The sequence below is a fragment of the Amia ocellicauda genome, chromosome 7, assembly GCF_036373705.1.
Source record: "Amia ocellicauda isolate fAmiCal2 chromosome 7, fAmiCal2.hap1, whole genome shotgun sequence".
Taxonomy (NCBI): Eukaryota; Metazoa; Chordata; class Actinopteri; order Amiiformes; family Amiidae; genus Amia; species Amia ocellicauda.
Window position 1 is genome coordinate 9,112,291 of NC_089856.1, and position 14,101 is coordinate 9,126,391.

A 14,101-nucleotide genomic window follows, 5' to 3' on the forward strand; every position below is an offset into this window, starting at 1 on the left:
TGAGCTAAACTTGCATGATCTGAATGTGCAAAGCAACAATTAAAATACATAATAGTACAAGTAATAATAATAATAATAATAATGAATGGGGGATACATGCATAGTAGGCACATACATAAAATGATGGCTTTTGGTTTTCAGCATTTAAAAAATATGTATTTGGTGCGCCTTACCTTAAAATTGTATCCTTAAATATGTGCATCCAAATTATGAGAAAGGTGTTTAAATTGTGATTGAAAACAGTACACAGCAAGTAAACTGGCATGATAGAAGCTAAATCTTGCAAAGAGCAAGAATGTAAGGCGGTTAAAATAGGATCGGGAGGGAAAGGGTGATCAAGTAATGTGATTGATTAAAACTTCAAACTGGGGTGATGGAATTGAATTCAGACGCTCAATCAAGACAGACGGATTAAAAACAAAAAAAAAGTTGTTTAAACATTTATAGCAGCAAGATTTTTTTATATATATATAAAAAAAGGTAAAATCAGCACAGAATACATATAAAAAGACAAATGCCAGAAACCAGAAATAATCCTAATCAGAGCACTCAACACTGCAAACACTATGTGGATAAAACTAAACCAAAACATAAGACAAAAATAACAGTAATAAAAATAAATGTATCTCAACCTTGTAAACATTTCATATTCACCGACTGCATGCTAATTTCTTTCAGTTTGCACTTTGGTAATCCTTTACATTCACACCCAGTTCGGCTATCTTTAGACACTGAATACTTTAGGGCAGCAATACTCACTGGATATGGGCAGCTGGAGAATTATGCTTGTTCATGAGAATGTAAGAACCAGAACCACAGATAGATCAATTGCTTTCTTGGCATGGTATTAGAGAGTGGTCCTAAGCCCGGAAATCCTTATCCAGAATTAGCATTTTAAAGACGGTGAATTGAAAAGTTTTTCAATGAAATGCTGCAACACATGCAATTGATAAGTGATGCAGAAAGATGCCTTTACAATGTGTTGGTCACACAAAAGGGGGAAAAAGGTTGGGGTCCGTATAAATGCCAGCACCTTCTCCTAAACTTCGAGGGCCGAAAACGAGTTGCCAAAGCACATGAAAGAACTAATGCATCTCCCTGGCAATCGATGCTCGAGCTGATGATTCCTGAGTTGGGGCTTCAACTTGCCATGCCTAAACTAGTGGGGGGAACTTACCACTGCGACACAGGTGTCACACTTTTAGAATTCCCCATGACGTTTCTATCCACTTAGTGCCAGAAAGCTTCTCTCAAAATGGATATTGAATAATCTCTACCAGGAAGCTTAAACCTCGCTTCTGGGGGTTACCCCTGGGTCTCGTTTGAATTGCCCATTTTAAATTAAGCTGATACAAATTATACATTTGAAAAACTGGCCATTGACTTTCCTTAACTAAATTACACTCTTAAAACATGGATGGGGTTAGAAATACCCTCTACCAAGAGACTGCTTTCTGAATCATCAAGGTATATTGATTAAATAAGCAGACATGCTTATAATGGGGTTTTATATTGTGGGAATGAAGGATGGACGGAGTAGTTTTTCACTAATCTGAAGGACTTTTCAGGTTATAAATAGGCCTAATTAATACAATACTTAAAATAAGTCCAATAAATCAAGATCCATTCATGGGTTGAATACGTAACTCTATGCAGAGACAACAAAATAAAAATCTCAAAAGGATCCAGACAAAAGGAGATGCACCAGACCCCAGGCATGAGAAAACATGAAAGGCAAATGAACATTACTGTATACATTGCTCTGAAGCCCTGTGCTATCCAGCTTGTTTCCGGGCCGAATGCTAAAGATCCCATTCAGAATTGGCAAGACACTCTGATGCAGAAGGGTGCCACAGTAGATATGGAAAAAGGCCACTGGCAGAAAGTTTGGAATTGAGGAGTTGCCGCAACATCTGCAGTTATAAGATAGATAATAAAACAGGGTACTTAAATCAATAAGTAAAAATGACTGTTTTTATTTTATTTTTTCCGTCTCCCCATTCAGGCGTTGCATCAGCAAAAATGGTTAAAAAAAAAATGGTATCTGGTTTTAATGTGGGGGCACAATTTTTGTACCTCAAAAACCAAAGCCTTTTTTCGGTTCCCTAGATCAGAGGTGTCAGACTCCAGTCCCAAAGGGGGCACAACAAATGAGATTTCAGCATCTGGACAGAAGTTTCAAATCATCCACTTAATCATTAGACCAATGAAGACAAGACGAGAGGTGGGCTGAAAAAAATAAAAACAGGAGACATTCCAGCCCTCCAGGACTGGAGTTTGACACCCCTGCCCTAGATGTAGCCAATCAGAGACTGGTTAAAAATATGATAAAGATCTCAAACTATAGTGGTGTTATTTGTGGACTCCAGTATCAAACAAAGTAGTATATAGTACTCTGTAACCATTTTCAGGCAGAGATCTAACACAAGGGAAAATAAATTCATCTGGGACTAGAGCACAAAGAGAGATTGATTGTCTTTGCCTATCAGGAGTTTTTGGTATTCTCACCCCTTCTTAAGGCATTGAATCCTGTTTTGTAAAAAAAAAAAACAGGCTCTGGCGGGTAACCTGCCCAGCGTTGTATGAGTGCAGTCTGGGTAAGTTGAGGGGTGGAGGGCAGGGAGCTGTATGGACACCTAGGCTGCGGTGCCCTCTGCGCTCTCACAGAGACCTGTGGTTCCTCGGCAAATCCATCGCCAGCTCCTCACGCTTCCACCCCCTCCTCTCATTCTCCTCCTCCTCCTCTTCATCTTCAAAATCCTCCTCATCGTCAAAGAGAAAGCTGTACTCCTGTGCGTGCACCGACACCTCGTTGGGGTCCAAGTGCGGGGAGCCCTCCACGAAGTCTGCAAACCTGCGCAAGAAGTCCGTACATTACTTGAAACCCAGACGCTATCAGCAAACATCAAGCACCAAAGATTACTTTCTCCATCCCTGGGTGCTGGCCCTCTGTAACAGCCTTGCAGCCCCGCAATACATGGTAGCAACTGGCAGGGCTTTTACATAAACTGTCTTCCAGGGGTGGAAAGGTCAGATCTCATCAGCTCTATCTGAAGAAACATGTGGAGGTTCTAAATAGGCTGCAGTGCATTTAGCTTATTTAATGAACAGCTCAAAACTGATTTCACTGCTTTGCGATGGGGAAAAAACTGTGCATTTTAACACCCACCTTTTCGGGGACTGGAGTCTGGACACGGCCCTCCAGGCGCTGAACTCCGGGCTGCTGCAGTAACTCCGCAGCTCCTCCAGGGCGCGCTGTGTCTCCACCTCTGCCTGCTTCTGGTACTCTTCCTCCGTCAACAAGCGGGGTGGCTCTGGGGACCATTGCCAGCCCTTTAACCTCCTGCCCAGAGAGCACAGAGCGCACTGAACACAGGACTGTACAGTACAGTACAGCACAGCACAGCGGCACATACAACACAACACAGCACAGTACAGTACAGTACAGTACAGTACAGCTGCACACACTCCATAAACAACGTGGGTCCAGAACAGATTCCAGCCCGGGTCACACTCAGGGATTTTTGTTGCGGTTATTGTTGTTTTAGACCTTTTTCCATCAGTGGGTTCAAGATCACACTTAATGGTTTTTAATGTTGAATCTGGTAGCCAGGAGGGACTGCACAACCAAAGACCCTGTAGCTCAGGGATGGGGAACCTTTTTCCGATCAAGGGCCATTCGAGTGTTCACAACTGTATTCACGGGCCGCAACCTTAATTAATACACCTACATCAAAACATTAATACAGATGAAACTTACATTCTAATGCAAGAACAAAATCACTTTTTTCTAAACGCACACACTGCAATCAAAACATAAATAACTATATAGTCTACAATAAGCAAAAAGCTCAAAAACGGCATACAATAAGATAATGAAACAAGTGTAAACGTAAATATTGGAATAATGCTCAAAAGCAATATTTTATATATTTTATAGTTCAAAAGTAACAGCATTTATATTGCATTTATCAAAACATAATTGTAAACATTTTCAAACTATGTAAACTTGTTATTCACTGTAGCTTTGTATGCTGAAAACAATCAGTGTATTTCAATAAACTATTTTCTATATATCTATCCTGCATACCTGACAGCTCGGGACAGTCCACACAGGACACGTTTCTGCACTTTCCCTGCAGGAGCTCATACCTCACACTGCACTTTGACAGCCCTCTCCAGGTGAACAATTTTACTCCACGAATATATAGCATGGCAGTAAATGCTCCTCCGCTGATAATATCCGTGAATCATTATTTTGCGTGCAATGTGCCTAGCAATCACGTATTGATCAGTAGAGTAAAATTAGATTAAAAATTTGTACCTGGCGTTTCACTCACAATGTGTTCACAACACTGCATGGCACAAACCCACAAATGATCTGTCATTGCCAGTATCACTGATGCCACGGAATCAGTCATGTTCATATAAACGGCATGTCCAAAACGAGCTCTCTTCAATCTCCGTTTCCAATCCATGTTTATTTGCAGGTAATCACTGTATCCACTCAATCTGACTACAGCTGTAAGAAAACACCTGTAATGCTGTACAATGTGTGTGTTTTTCAAGCAAATGAAAGACTTTAGACAGGTAGAGACCACCACTTGAGTGCCAGACTGACTATTATGAAGGGCAGGCAGGATTATGCGTTATATTTGAGTTATTATGTTTTTAAATGGCCAGTCAAAATAACCAGATTTTGGCTATTCTAGGTAAATGTATTTATAACTTATTTATTTTCGTGTTTATGCAGTTAAAACGCAGTAGAGATGTTTATTACATAAGCTCAGCGCTTCTAGTGTTAAGTGTATGTCACAATTTTTTTATGTTTTTTCTTCAAAGGGACTCTAAGGGCCGGCGCAAACGGCCTCAGGGGCCGTATACGGCCTGGAGGCCGGACATTCCCCACCCCTTTTGTAGCTCCCAGGGATCAGGGCTGGATCCTGCCCGTGACAACACTTCACCGATCTAGTTCATGCACAGGGTGGACAATGTGTCCAGCAGTGACCCACACCAACAGCTGTTCACCTGGGCCCAGTGCTGTGATGTCGGGCGTCTTTGCCTCGGCCAGAGGTGGCTGGGGCCCTCGGCCGTGCTGCTCCCCAGCGCCTCCGGAGAAAATAACCAGTTCAGTTTAATACGCTTTTTTTTTTTTTTCCTCATTGCGAAAGCAGCCATACAGAACACAGTGACAGAGCTATAGAGATACAGTCTGAATGCTCTACAAATATACTGCAAGATTAACTGTGACCATACAAACACAGTGTGCAGTACTGCTCCATGTGTTGGGAAATACAAGGCTGTCCACTGACAAACTGGGCTTTGGGTCACTTTTAGGGTTGTGGTTCAACCAGCCCACTGCTCTGAACTGCTCTGTCTTATACAGACATCTAGAAATTAAACTGGAGTTCCCCACACCTACTACAGATTTAAGATTGAAGTAAACTTAAAGTGCATCTCAATCCTGATCCACACCATCCTGCAGATTTGTATTCAAACTGAGCTCTCAGGTTACTTAATAGAACATAAGAAAGGGTACAAACGAGAGGAGGCCATTGGACCCATCATGCAAGTTTGGTGTCCATTATTAACTGAGTGATCCAAGGATCCTACCCAGTCTAATTTAAAATGTTCCAAAATTTTCAGCTTCAATCACATCGCTGGGGAGTTTATTCCAGATTGTGACAACTCTGTGTGAAGAAGTGTCTCCTGTTTTCCGAGTTCAACCATTAGATGAACTCATAATTTGCCTAATTATTATGTTTTGGTTTAAGTCTTTAAACAGATTTTAAACAATTGGAGATTTCAAGTTAAATATAAAATGATATCAGACATGCCAACATGCTGTAAGTGAGAAAATAAGAAAATGTCAAGGTCACTTTCAGCTCGGTTGGAACAGAAACCAGCAGGACAGTGGGGTCCTCAGCACCAGGGTGGAGAAACAGTGACTGATGAGATTTCATGGGTAAATATGGATGTACTTTTTGATGGACATTTTCACAAAAAGATTGGATTGTAAATGGCAGTAAGGACCAAATATTGGTGATTAATGGCTGTATTGAAATTGTAGGAGATCACAAAGACATACACACAAAAGGGCTACAGACTCCCTGCGAAACTCCAAGGTCATTAAGACTATTCTAATTTGATTTGATATTAAAAAATATAATTACTTTTTTTCATATTATACTGCATGCTGACTTCCCACAACTACCCATTATTCAAATTTAGCATCATTAAGAGTAAATCAGCTCCTTGCATCGGTCTCCATGCATGCAGGTTCGTCTAGTCTGCGATACAGATGCTGATGTTGAGAGCGCTGCTGTCTGCAGTTTGCCAGTCGTTTGTTTCGACTACCTACTGCCTGGAAAACATTTCTAGCCACTGTTTCTGGATTAGACTCGATTAGTGAAAAATACTGCTCTCCAAATCAGTGCTTAAATGAGGCTGATGAACATAAACGATGTTGCACCAATTAATTAAAAGGATTGGGGAAAAAAAATGTGTATATACACACACACACACACACACACACACACACACAATGTTGAAGCAAAATAACCATAACATTAACACTTGGGCCAGGAATGAAATAAAGGCAAACAGCTGCCCATTGCACTCAGGTCTGTAGATGGTCATTAGCAGGTGGGCCAACGTTTTAAGTAGGGCCCTTAAACTGAGCCAACTGTTCCCTGTTAAGGGATGTAGCAGAACAGAATTAAATTACAAATAGTAATCAGTCCAATTAACAATCTGATACAGTTTTTAAAGGCAGGTCAATACATTTATTTTAAATAAATATATTATTTTAAAGTGTCTGCAATAGACTGGTGACCCATCAAGGGGGGCTCATCGTGCCCCTATGCAGCAGCTAATTTATAACAGATGCCTGGATTTTAAAGTCACACAACAATCATGGGGAGAAAAAAAAAAAAAACATTCACAGGGGTGGGTGACTCCATTTCTCAAGGGCAGCTCTTATTTACTTATTTGAACTCATTATTTGGTTAGCTCCCCTCTGTCATTTGGCATTAATCATTTTCTAATGGACAGGATCTTCTAGAACCCATAGGATTCCAGCCCCCATAGACTAGAGCTGCCTCACTGCAATAAGGCCTATACAACACTGCTAATGATAAGAGACAGCCTTTATTTCTCTAACTGAATCACTCAAATGTGCAGTCCAGAAAAATAGCTCAGCCAACCCCTCCTGGACATCACAGCACTTGAATGCACTTTCTAGCTACACTAACATACCCCCTATTCTGCTGCTGATTGTTATCTATTCTTCTTCTAGCACTTTTAATCACCTTACTGTAACTGCCCTGGGAAAGGGTGTTTGCAGGGATAAGTGAGAGACGAGAACAGAGAAGTGAAAAGTGAGAAGGGAGAGTGAAGCCCAAAATAACCACGAGGAAAACCAAACAAAATGGAGGCTCCCATGCGGTGTGCCATTGCAGCGGGTGGTCCTACCTCCACAGTGTGAGGGCCAGGCGGATGGGGTGCTCCAGGTTTTTGGAGCAAAAAGCGGCGATGATGAGAGCCAGTGCCACCTGCTGGACCTGGATGCCGGCATAGACCAAGAGCAGCCCAGCGATCTGCAGCGTCCAGGTCAGGATGTTGATGCTGCGCACCTCAGTCAGGGGGCCGTGGCGGTAGCACACTGCGAAGCTCACGAAACCCACCACCGCCACGTAGCCTGCATACCCATGACACAAAAGAGAGATTAGGAGAAGAGCAGGACTCACCAGAGGGAATCCAGGGGCGGCCACACACACACACACACTTTTGTGGTCTTGCACACTTCCGACTTGGCATTTCCACAAAAGGCCAGAGAGGCTAGTTAAATGGATTGCAGCCTCAATGTCTCATGATTTGGGGAAATGATTGTACTGAACTTCTAATTTCTTGGTATTGTTTAGTTTTTTTACTAACATGGTGTGAAAAATCAAGCAAGATTCTGTATCTCCTGGAACAGCAGCAAAATAACCTTATGTACAGCATCCTGTACAGTAAAAGGCAAGTTAAATTAATCGTCAGGGAGGGTTGGATGAACACAGTGAGAGGGATAAACCAGATCATCATCATTGGACAAATAGGAAAACTGTGAAAAATGTATTACACAGCCATGAGACTTCTGGGAAGAAAAAAATACAGGAGCCTCATGTCTTGTGAAATGCATTATTATTATTATTTATTTATTAGCAGATGCCCTTGTCCAGGGCGATACCTGACAATAAATAAAGCCGCAACTACAGGCTTACCGCTTTCAGCTTTCCATTAGCAGGTGCGTTAACGTTTTGGATTAAATCCCAGACCTAGGCCAAGAGCACATTGAACACTTTAACCCACCCGCGACTTATTAACAAATTATAAACATAAGATGAGAGGTTTGTATTTAAGTAGTAGTGTTGGTATCCAAGTTTCTCATTTGCCAGTGTGATCGGCTCAGGCCCTCCTGTGCAAATGGCGAATCACACTTGTACTAGGGGGGTTTATTTTCTACTACAATATAGAGCAGCCGAGGGGAGCTCACCGATGGCGAAGTGCCAGTGCTCTCGCAGAATGACCTGTAGGTTCCTGAACACCAGCTGGATGAGGTAGACCGAGAAGGACCAGCCACCCGCCACCAGGATGTAGAAGGGACTTTTCTGGGAGAAGGGATAGAGCGGGAGAACAGTAAAGGAGAGGGTTGGCTTCAGTACACATCACAGCTCAGTTGTGCATTTACACAAGACCCACTCCACCATACAGCACCTATAGAACCACCTCTTCGCTGGGGCACTGTCCGAGGACTTTACTGGCCTATTTACAAGCACAGCCCACCATGGGCTTACCTTTGGAAGGAATCTGGCCACTACAAAGATCAGGATAACGAGGGAGGCGATCATTCCTGTACTCATGCCAGCAGAGTAGTAGAAGACCTGACTCCTGCGAAACAGAAAAACAGACCACTAATAACTCTGAATCTTCTCAAAACAGTTGATATGTACAGCCTTATACAGAAACCTGCAGCTCATGAAACCCCAAATGGAGGACACTGGTATAAAATGTCAGGGTAATTGCCATCAGTGTTTAAGAAACCTTTCATAGACAAAGATTACAATCGAACACCAAGCTATGATCCTGCATCTCCAACACAGCGTGTACAATACTGACACACACTGGAGAATCAATCAAGACACAGGGCCTTCTTCACAGAAACAATACTGTGCAACACTTCTGTACAAAGTGTGTAGGAAGCTAATACACAGTTAACAGCGATACAACTTGGTGGAAAGGTTGCAGCTTATGGGGAGGGAAATCCACTCCAAGTCTAGTGTCCTCTGCAGGTCAAGCTTCCCAATTATTCTGTCATCAAGGGAGACTAAATCTTAAGCTCTCTGGTAGGATTATAGCATCACTGTATACTGTGGATAGGTCTCAGAACACTACTGACAATGTCCGACATTACCTGCTCAGTGTTTCTGCATAGAAGAACAGGAGCAGACCAGCAAAGAAGACCATGAAGAGGTAAATGTCAAATCCTGGAATGAAAACAACAGTCCAGTATGAATTTTGAATGCATGAGATTGCTGCACACTCCTGCCTTTTTACATACAATCTCCTACAAATGGCATGCAATTACAGAATGTGTTGGTCGGTTAAAAGGTATAATATATAATATACCATATCTCCCAGTTACCTATAGAATATCACAATATATTTTTTGGGCCAAATCACCCACCCCTGCCACACAGCACATCTGGCAGTGTTGTTGCTACAGAGGTGTCTTACTGCGAAGGAGCTGCACAGTGTATCCAGCCTGGGCATCAGCGGGGTCCACCCGGAAGCAGGTCTTGTTGCTGAAGAGGCTGACCCCGATGGTGGTTTCATTGGAGTGCTCCTTCAGGAAATAGTTGAATAGAGTCCACAGGCTGAACTGCTGCAACTCCCTCAGCATCTCCTCGTCCTGCACAACCGTCACCTTGAGCTGCTTAGAGCTGCGCACGCGAATCTGGGACGGGAACAACACCACCCAGGAATTACAGTTTCAGGAGTGCATACTGACATGCATACAACCGAGAGAACAATGATCTGGCCATGAGGGTGAGGCCAGCGGAACTTTGGAAGCCTTAGGGGTGAAAGATACTATAAAGACAAGTTGTTGTTTGCAAACTTGACTTTTTTTTCACCTGCATCTGCTAACTGTTCTACATGTAAAATGGGGGGACAAGATCTTTGCAACTCAGTTAGGATGTAAATTGGAAGGGTAATTTCCAGAACATATTTCAGATTGTTGTTCAATACCCCTTTTATGGAATTTCAATGATGGAACTAAATTACTCTACAACTGATGATGCATGGCTGAGGCCTGATCACTTGGTGTGGTGAAGATGAACACCAATGCTGGCTAAGAAGTGAAATGCCAACTACATATGTTTAAGTGACTGTATGGACATGAAGTGCGGTGCTGTGGTTTACCTGTATTCTAGTCCACGTCTCCTTCCAGCCAGGCACCAGGTGGTTGTAGTAACAGAAGTCCTGAGATTGAAACCTTTTGATCTCTTGTCCATCTTGGATAGATACGATGGACAGCTCTTTACCTGCGGGACAGGGAGTCTCTACAGTTACAGAAAGCAGTAGCACAACTTCCAGGGTTCCATTTTCCAAGACTTTTCTATGACTTTCCAGGATAATTTCCATTATTTTCCAGGACATCTCCTCATCAATTATGAAATTGATTTTATAAGAAAAATATGGTAAGCACTCCTGCAATATTATTTTGTAGAAAAAATAATCTCCAAGAAATTAAACTAATTGATGACATATTTAATGCTTTATTTTCCTAGAATTCATACAGTTTTCACTAAATATAGCTCCCAACATCAAATCTGGTTGGCGAGGGTAACCGGGGAACTCTTAATGTTGAGCCCTGTCCTGATGATTCAGAAGATGAGGAACCAAAATAACTGGTTAAAGTCTACCACTCCAAAAACCCACAACCAATCTCACCATTATGGACAGTAGAAACAATACAATTATGAAATTATGCAATCTCAAATTTTCACATTTAACAGTGTTTATTAAATCAAAGTAAATAAACTGGTCATCAGTTATTCAATCTTCCTTTCAGCTAGTCAGTAAGCACCAGTTAATCAATCAGTTAATTGTATTATTTATCACTGAATTTACCATAAAATGTTTCTGAATGTTGGCTTCTCAGACATTCTACATACATTTGAGCCGCTGTGTGCTTTTAACTGAAAAAGTTGAGAAGTTGGAGTAGAGACAAGGAAGGAACTTCAGTCCTGTAACATTGTGTGCAAAGTTGAATAAACAAAAAAAGTTTCACCAAGTGTTATAAATATTTTAAAAGAAAATAAAGGTTACATAAGGTTACAAACACTACACAATCAGTGGCAAAATCCACCTCCACTTTATGCTACGTTATTCTACTCGATTTGTTTTTGGAAATAATATGTTTTTCCCCTGACTTTTCCAGGTTCAAAACATTTTTGAACATTTTCCCTGACTTTCCAGGTCAGTGTTTTCCCCCTGACTTTCCAGGTTTTTCCATGACCTTGGGAACCCTGAACTTCCATCTGGAAAATACTCCTACTCAAGCACCGTGATTGTGTAAAGCACCACGACAGATGCCCACACGTACTAACATGACATAACCTACATGATGATCATGATAATAATAATAGCATTAACACTGCAAGTATAATAGAATACTGTGCACAATCATTTTGGTTGTTCTTAATCCAGTGCAACATCAATGCAGGGACTGAACAGGACAAGTAAGTAGGCATTTAATTTGCAAAATAGAACTGGTTGGAACAGTAAGGATTGAAATGTTCTTCACAAATACAGAAAATCGTCAACAAACACGAAAAGTGCGTAGCTATGTGAAATGTCATATAACAATGTTACAAATGCAGCCAATAACGTGTTAATGGTTTGTAATTCTGCCTAATGAATCCAGTTCCTACCCCAGTGTTGACACTTAACTCTGATAACCGAGTTAAACGTGTACAAGTTGTCTAATGCATTTTTAACACATGCCTCTTTGGTTAATATTGTAATCAACTTTTTTTTTGCAATTGAAAACTTTTACGGTCTAGTCTACAACAGCACGAATGTAATTTCTCTTCCAGGCTCTTTTGGTTTCTCGCTTAAAATTGATATTTAGTGTCAAACACAAGGCCAAAATCTAATTTAAAAAATATCCCCAAAAGCTTCTCACCTGACGTCTCGCATGGGAGGCAATACAACACGAAACACAGAAGAAAAGAGGCCGTTGTCGCTGTTTTAAAGTCAAACCTCACTCTCCATTTAATCTCTCCCGCCATGACAGGCCACCGCGCACACTACCGTGCTGCCCCCTCGCTTAGCAACCACTTGAGCCACACGCCCTATAGCGAGCCACCGACAGGCGGTATTGACCAATGAGAGAAGAGGATTTGTATCAGCAGGGTAAGGTTTAAGCTGTGAACCAATCAATGCAAAGCTGAGGTGCAAAAAGGCGGGTTTAAAACGGATTATTGACACAATCGTGAATAGAACGGTTTTGAAACCTGGTCAGGGCCCGTCAGCCAATTCAATGGCACATTTTTAAAAACATTGTTTCCGTCACCCAAACTTGATGGAAATGAAAGGGGTTGTCTGTTAACTTTTGGAAAATTCACTGAAAGGGGATTTTTATGATTGAGCAATTTGGGCGTTAGAAACGTAAGAAGCGTGTTTGGCAATCTTTTAGAAATCAGACGCCCCCTGCTCAACCACATGGCGTTGTTATTAAAATATGAGTATGCATTTATTATATATATATATATATATATATATATATATATATATATATATATATATATATATATATATATATATATAGTGTAGACAGCTTACATAGGCCGTTCTGACCAGCAGGGGTCTCCATTACAACCCATTCTTTTGTTAACGAGTTCTGTATAGTCGCAAAATATAAAATCCTGTGGGTATATATATAAAAAGTGTCAGTTGTCAGTTGTCATTGGCGTATAGAAATGACATAAGTCCTATTTTGTTATCTGTAGTGGCAAAATGTATTATTTCCTTTATAATCTCTATATATTATTAATGCTTTCATTAATTCATGCAAAGTAATCTGGTTTATAAAGCAATCATTAGTTTGTATTTACTCTGAGGGCTACTTTAATTATTTGTTCTTAACGCATTTCTGTCTCAGGCTTCAATCAAGCATTGTCTTCTCATGATTTCATTCAGCCACTGTCTTCTAGGATATTCAATCACCTGAAACAGTCAAACAGTATAGAGATTGTGTGTTTTGGGGAACAGGTATGTGGTTAAGGACTTAAAACAATGTCTTTGATAAAGATCTGTTGCCTACAAATGCTGACCATCACCAATCAACTCATCAAACACTTCAACAACATTAGCAAACTTAGGTCTGTGTTAATTATTATGTGTGTGGTAAACTATTTTGTACAACTGTATTTTAATGAAATGCAATCACTTCTGACAGAGAAGACTGTAACCCATTGTCTCTGAAGATACAAAAAGGCTTCTCCAACTCACATCCTTAGTTCTTTTCTTCACTTCATGTGAGAGGAGAGCTCCGGGTTAACCTGTATTTATGTTTTCTGTAATGAACTTGAAACATCGGTGTATCCTGGGATTTACTAAAACCACTACATATCCTTCCAAATTTCAAATAAAAAAATATTTTTATTGACATTATTTTTTAAGAAATACAGAAAAGGTAATGCATATTTGTGTGTGTGTGCGTGTGTATCATGTGTCGATGTGTAGGCTGTGTACAAAAATATCAGCCCTGACAGAGCAAAATTAGCTAATAGCAAAGAAAAACAATACAAATAATTGAATATAATAATAATAATAATAATAATAATAATAATAATAATAATAATAATAATAATAATAAGTATTCTGTTCCCATTCACAACATTAACATAAAACTGGGGTTAAAATGTGTTAATAGCATCTATATTTTAATTTTCTATGTTCACAGAGAGGAAGGCTATGGTAGGCTAATAGTCTGTGTTATTTCTAGATGCATTTTCATACTGTAGGCCACTTCCGGTGCTACAATTAAAAT

At 40.6% G+C, this 14,101-nt stretch overlaps 1 protein-coding gene across 2 annotated transcripts; it reads right to left on the bottom strand.

Moving 5' to 3' along the window:
- Positions 1 to 428: 428 nt before the first annotated feature.
- nemp1 (nuclear envelope integral membrane protein 1) lies at positions 429 to 12,366 on the bottom strand. Of its 2 annotated transcripts, XM_066708222.1 has the most exons (10): positions 12,233 to 12,366; positions 10,465 to 10,586; positions 9,778 to 9,997; positions 9,455 to 9,527; positions 8,838 to 8,931; positions 8,537 to 8,651; positions 7,474 to 7,699; positions 5,029 to 5,109; positions 3,170 to 3,343; positions 429 to 2,854 (listed from the first exon to the last, which is right to left on the bottom strand). In XM_066708222.1, exons 1-10 carry the CDS (start codon positions 12,336 to 12,338, stop codon positions 2,662 to 2,664), a joined length of 1,404 nt encoding a protein of 467 aa, XP_066564319.1. In that variant the 5' UTR covers positions 12,339 to 12,366; the 3' UTR covers positions 429 to 2,661. The 2 variants fall into 2 exon arrangements, with proteins under 2 accessions (XP_066564319.1, XP_066564320.1); XM_066708223.1 differs by lacking the exon at positions 5,029 to 5,109.
- Positions 12,367 to 14,101: the final 1,735 nt, after the last annotated feature.

Coding starts and splice junctions, on each gene's coding strand:
- nemp1 (XM_066708222.1), bottom strand. CDS start 12,338: ATGGCGGGAGAGATTAAATGGAGAGTGAGGTTTGACTTTAAAACAGCG. Junction 9,998..10,464: donor AGACGTGGACTAGAATACAG/GTAAACCACAGC, acceptor TTCCCGTCCCAG/ATTCGCGTGCGCAGCTCTAA. Junction 8,932..9,454: donor TATGCAGAAACACTGAGCAG/GTAATGTCGGAC, acceptor TCTGTTTCGCAG/GAGTCAGGTCTTCTACTACT.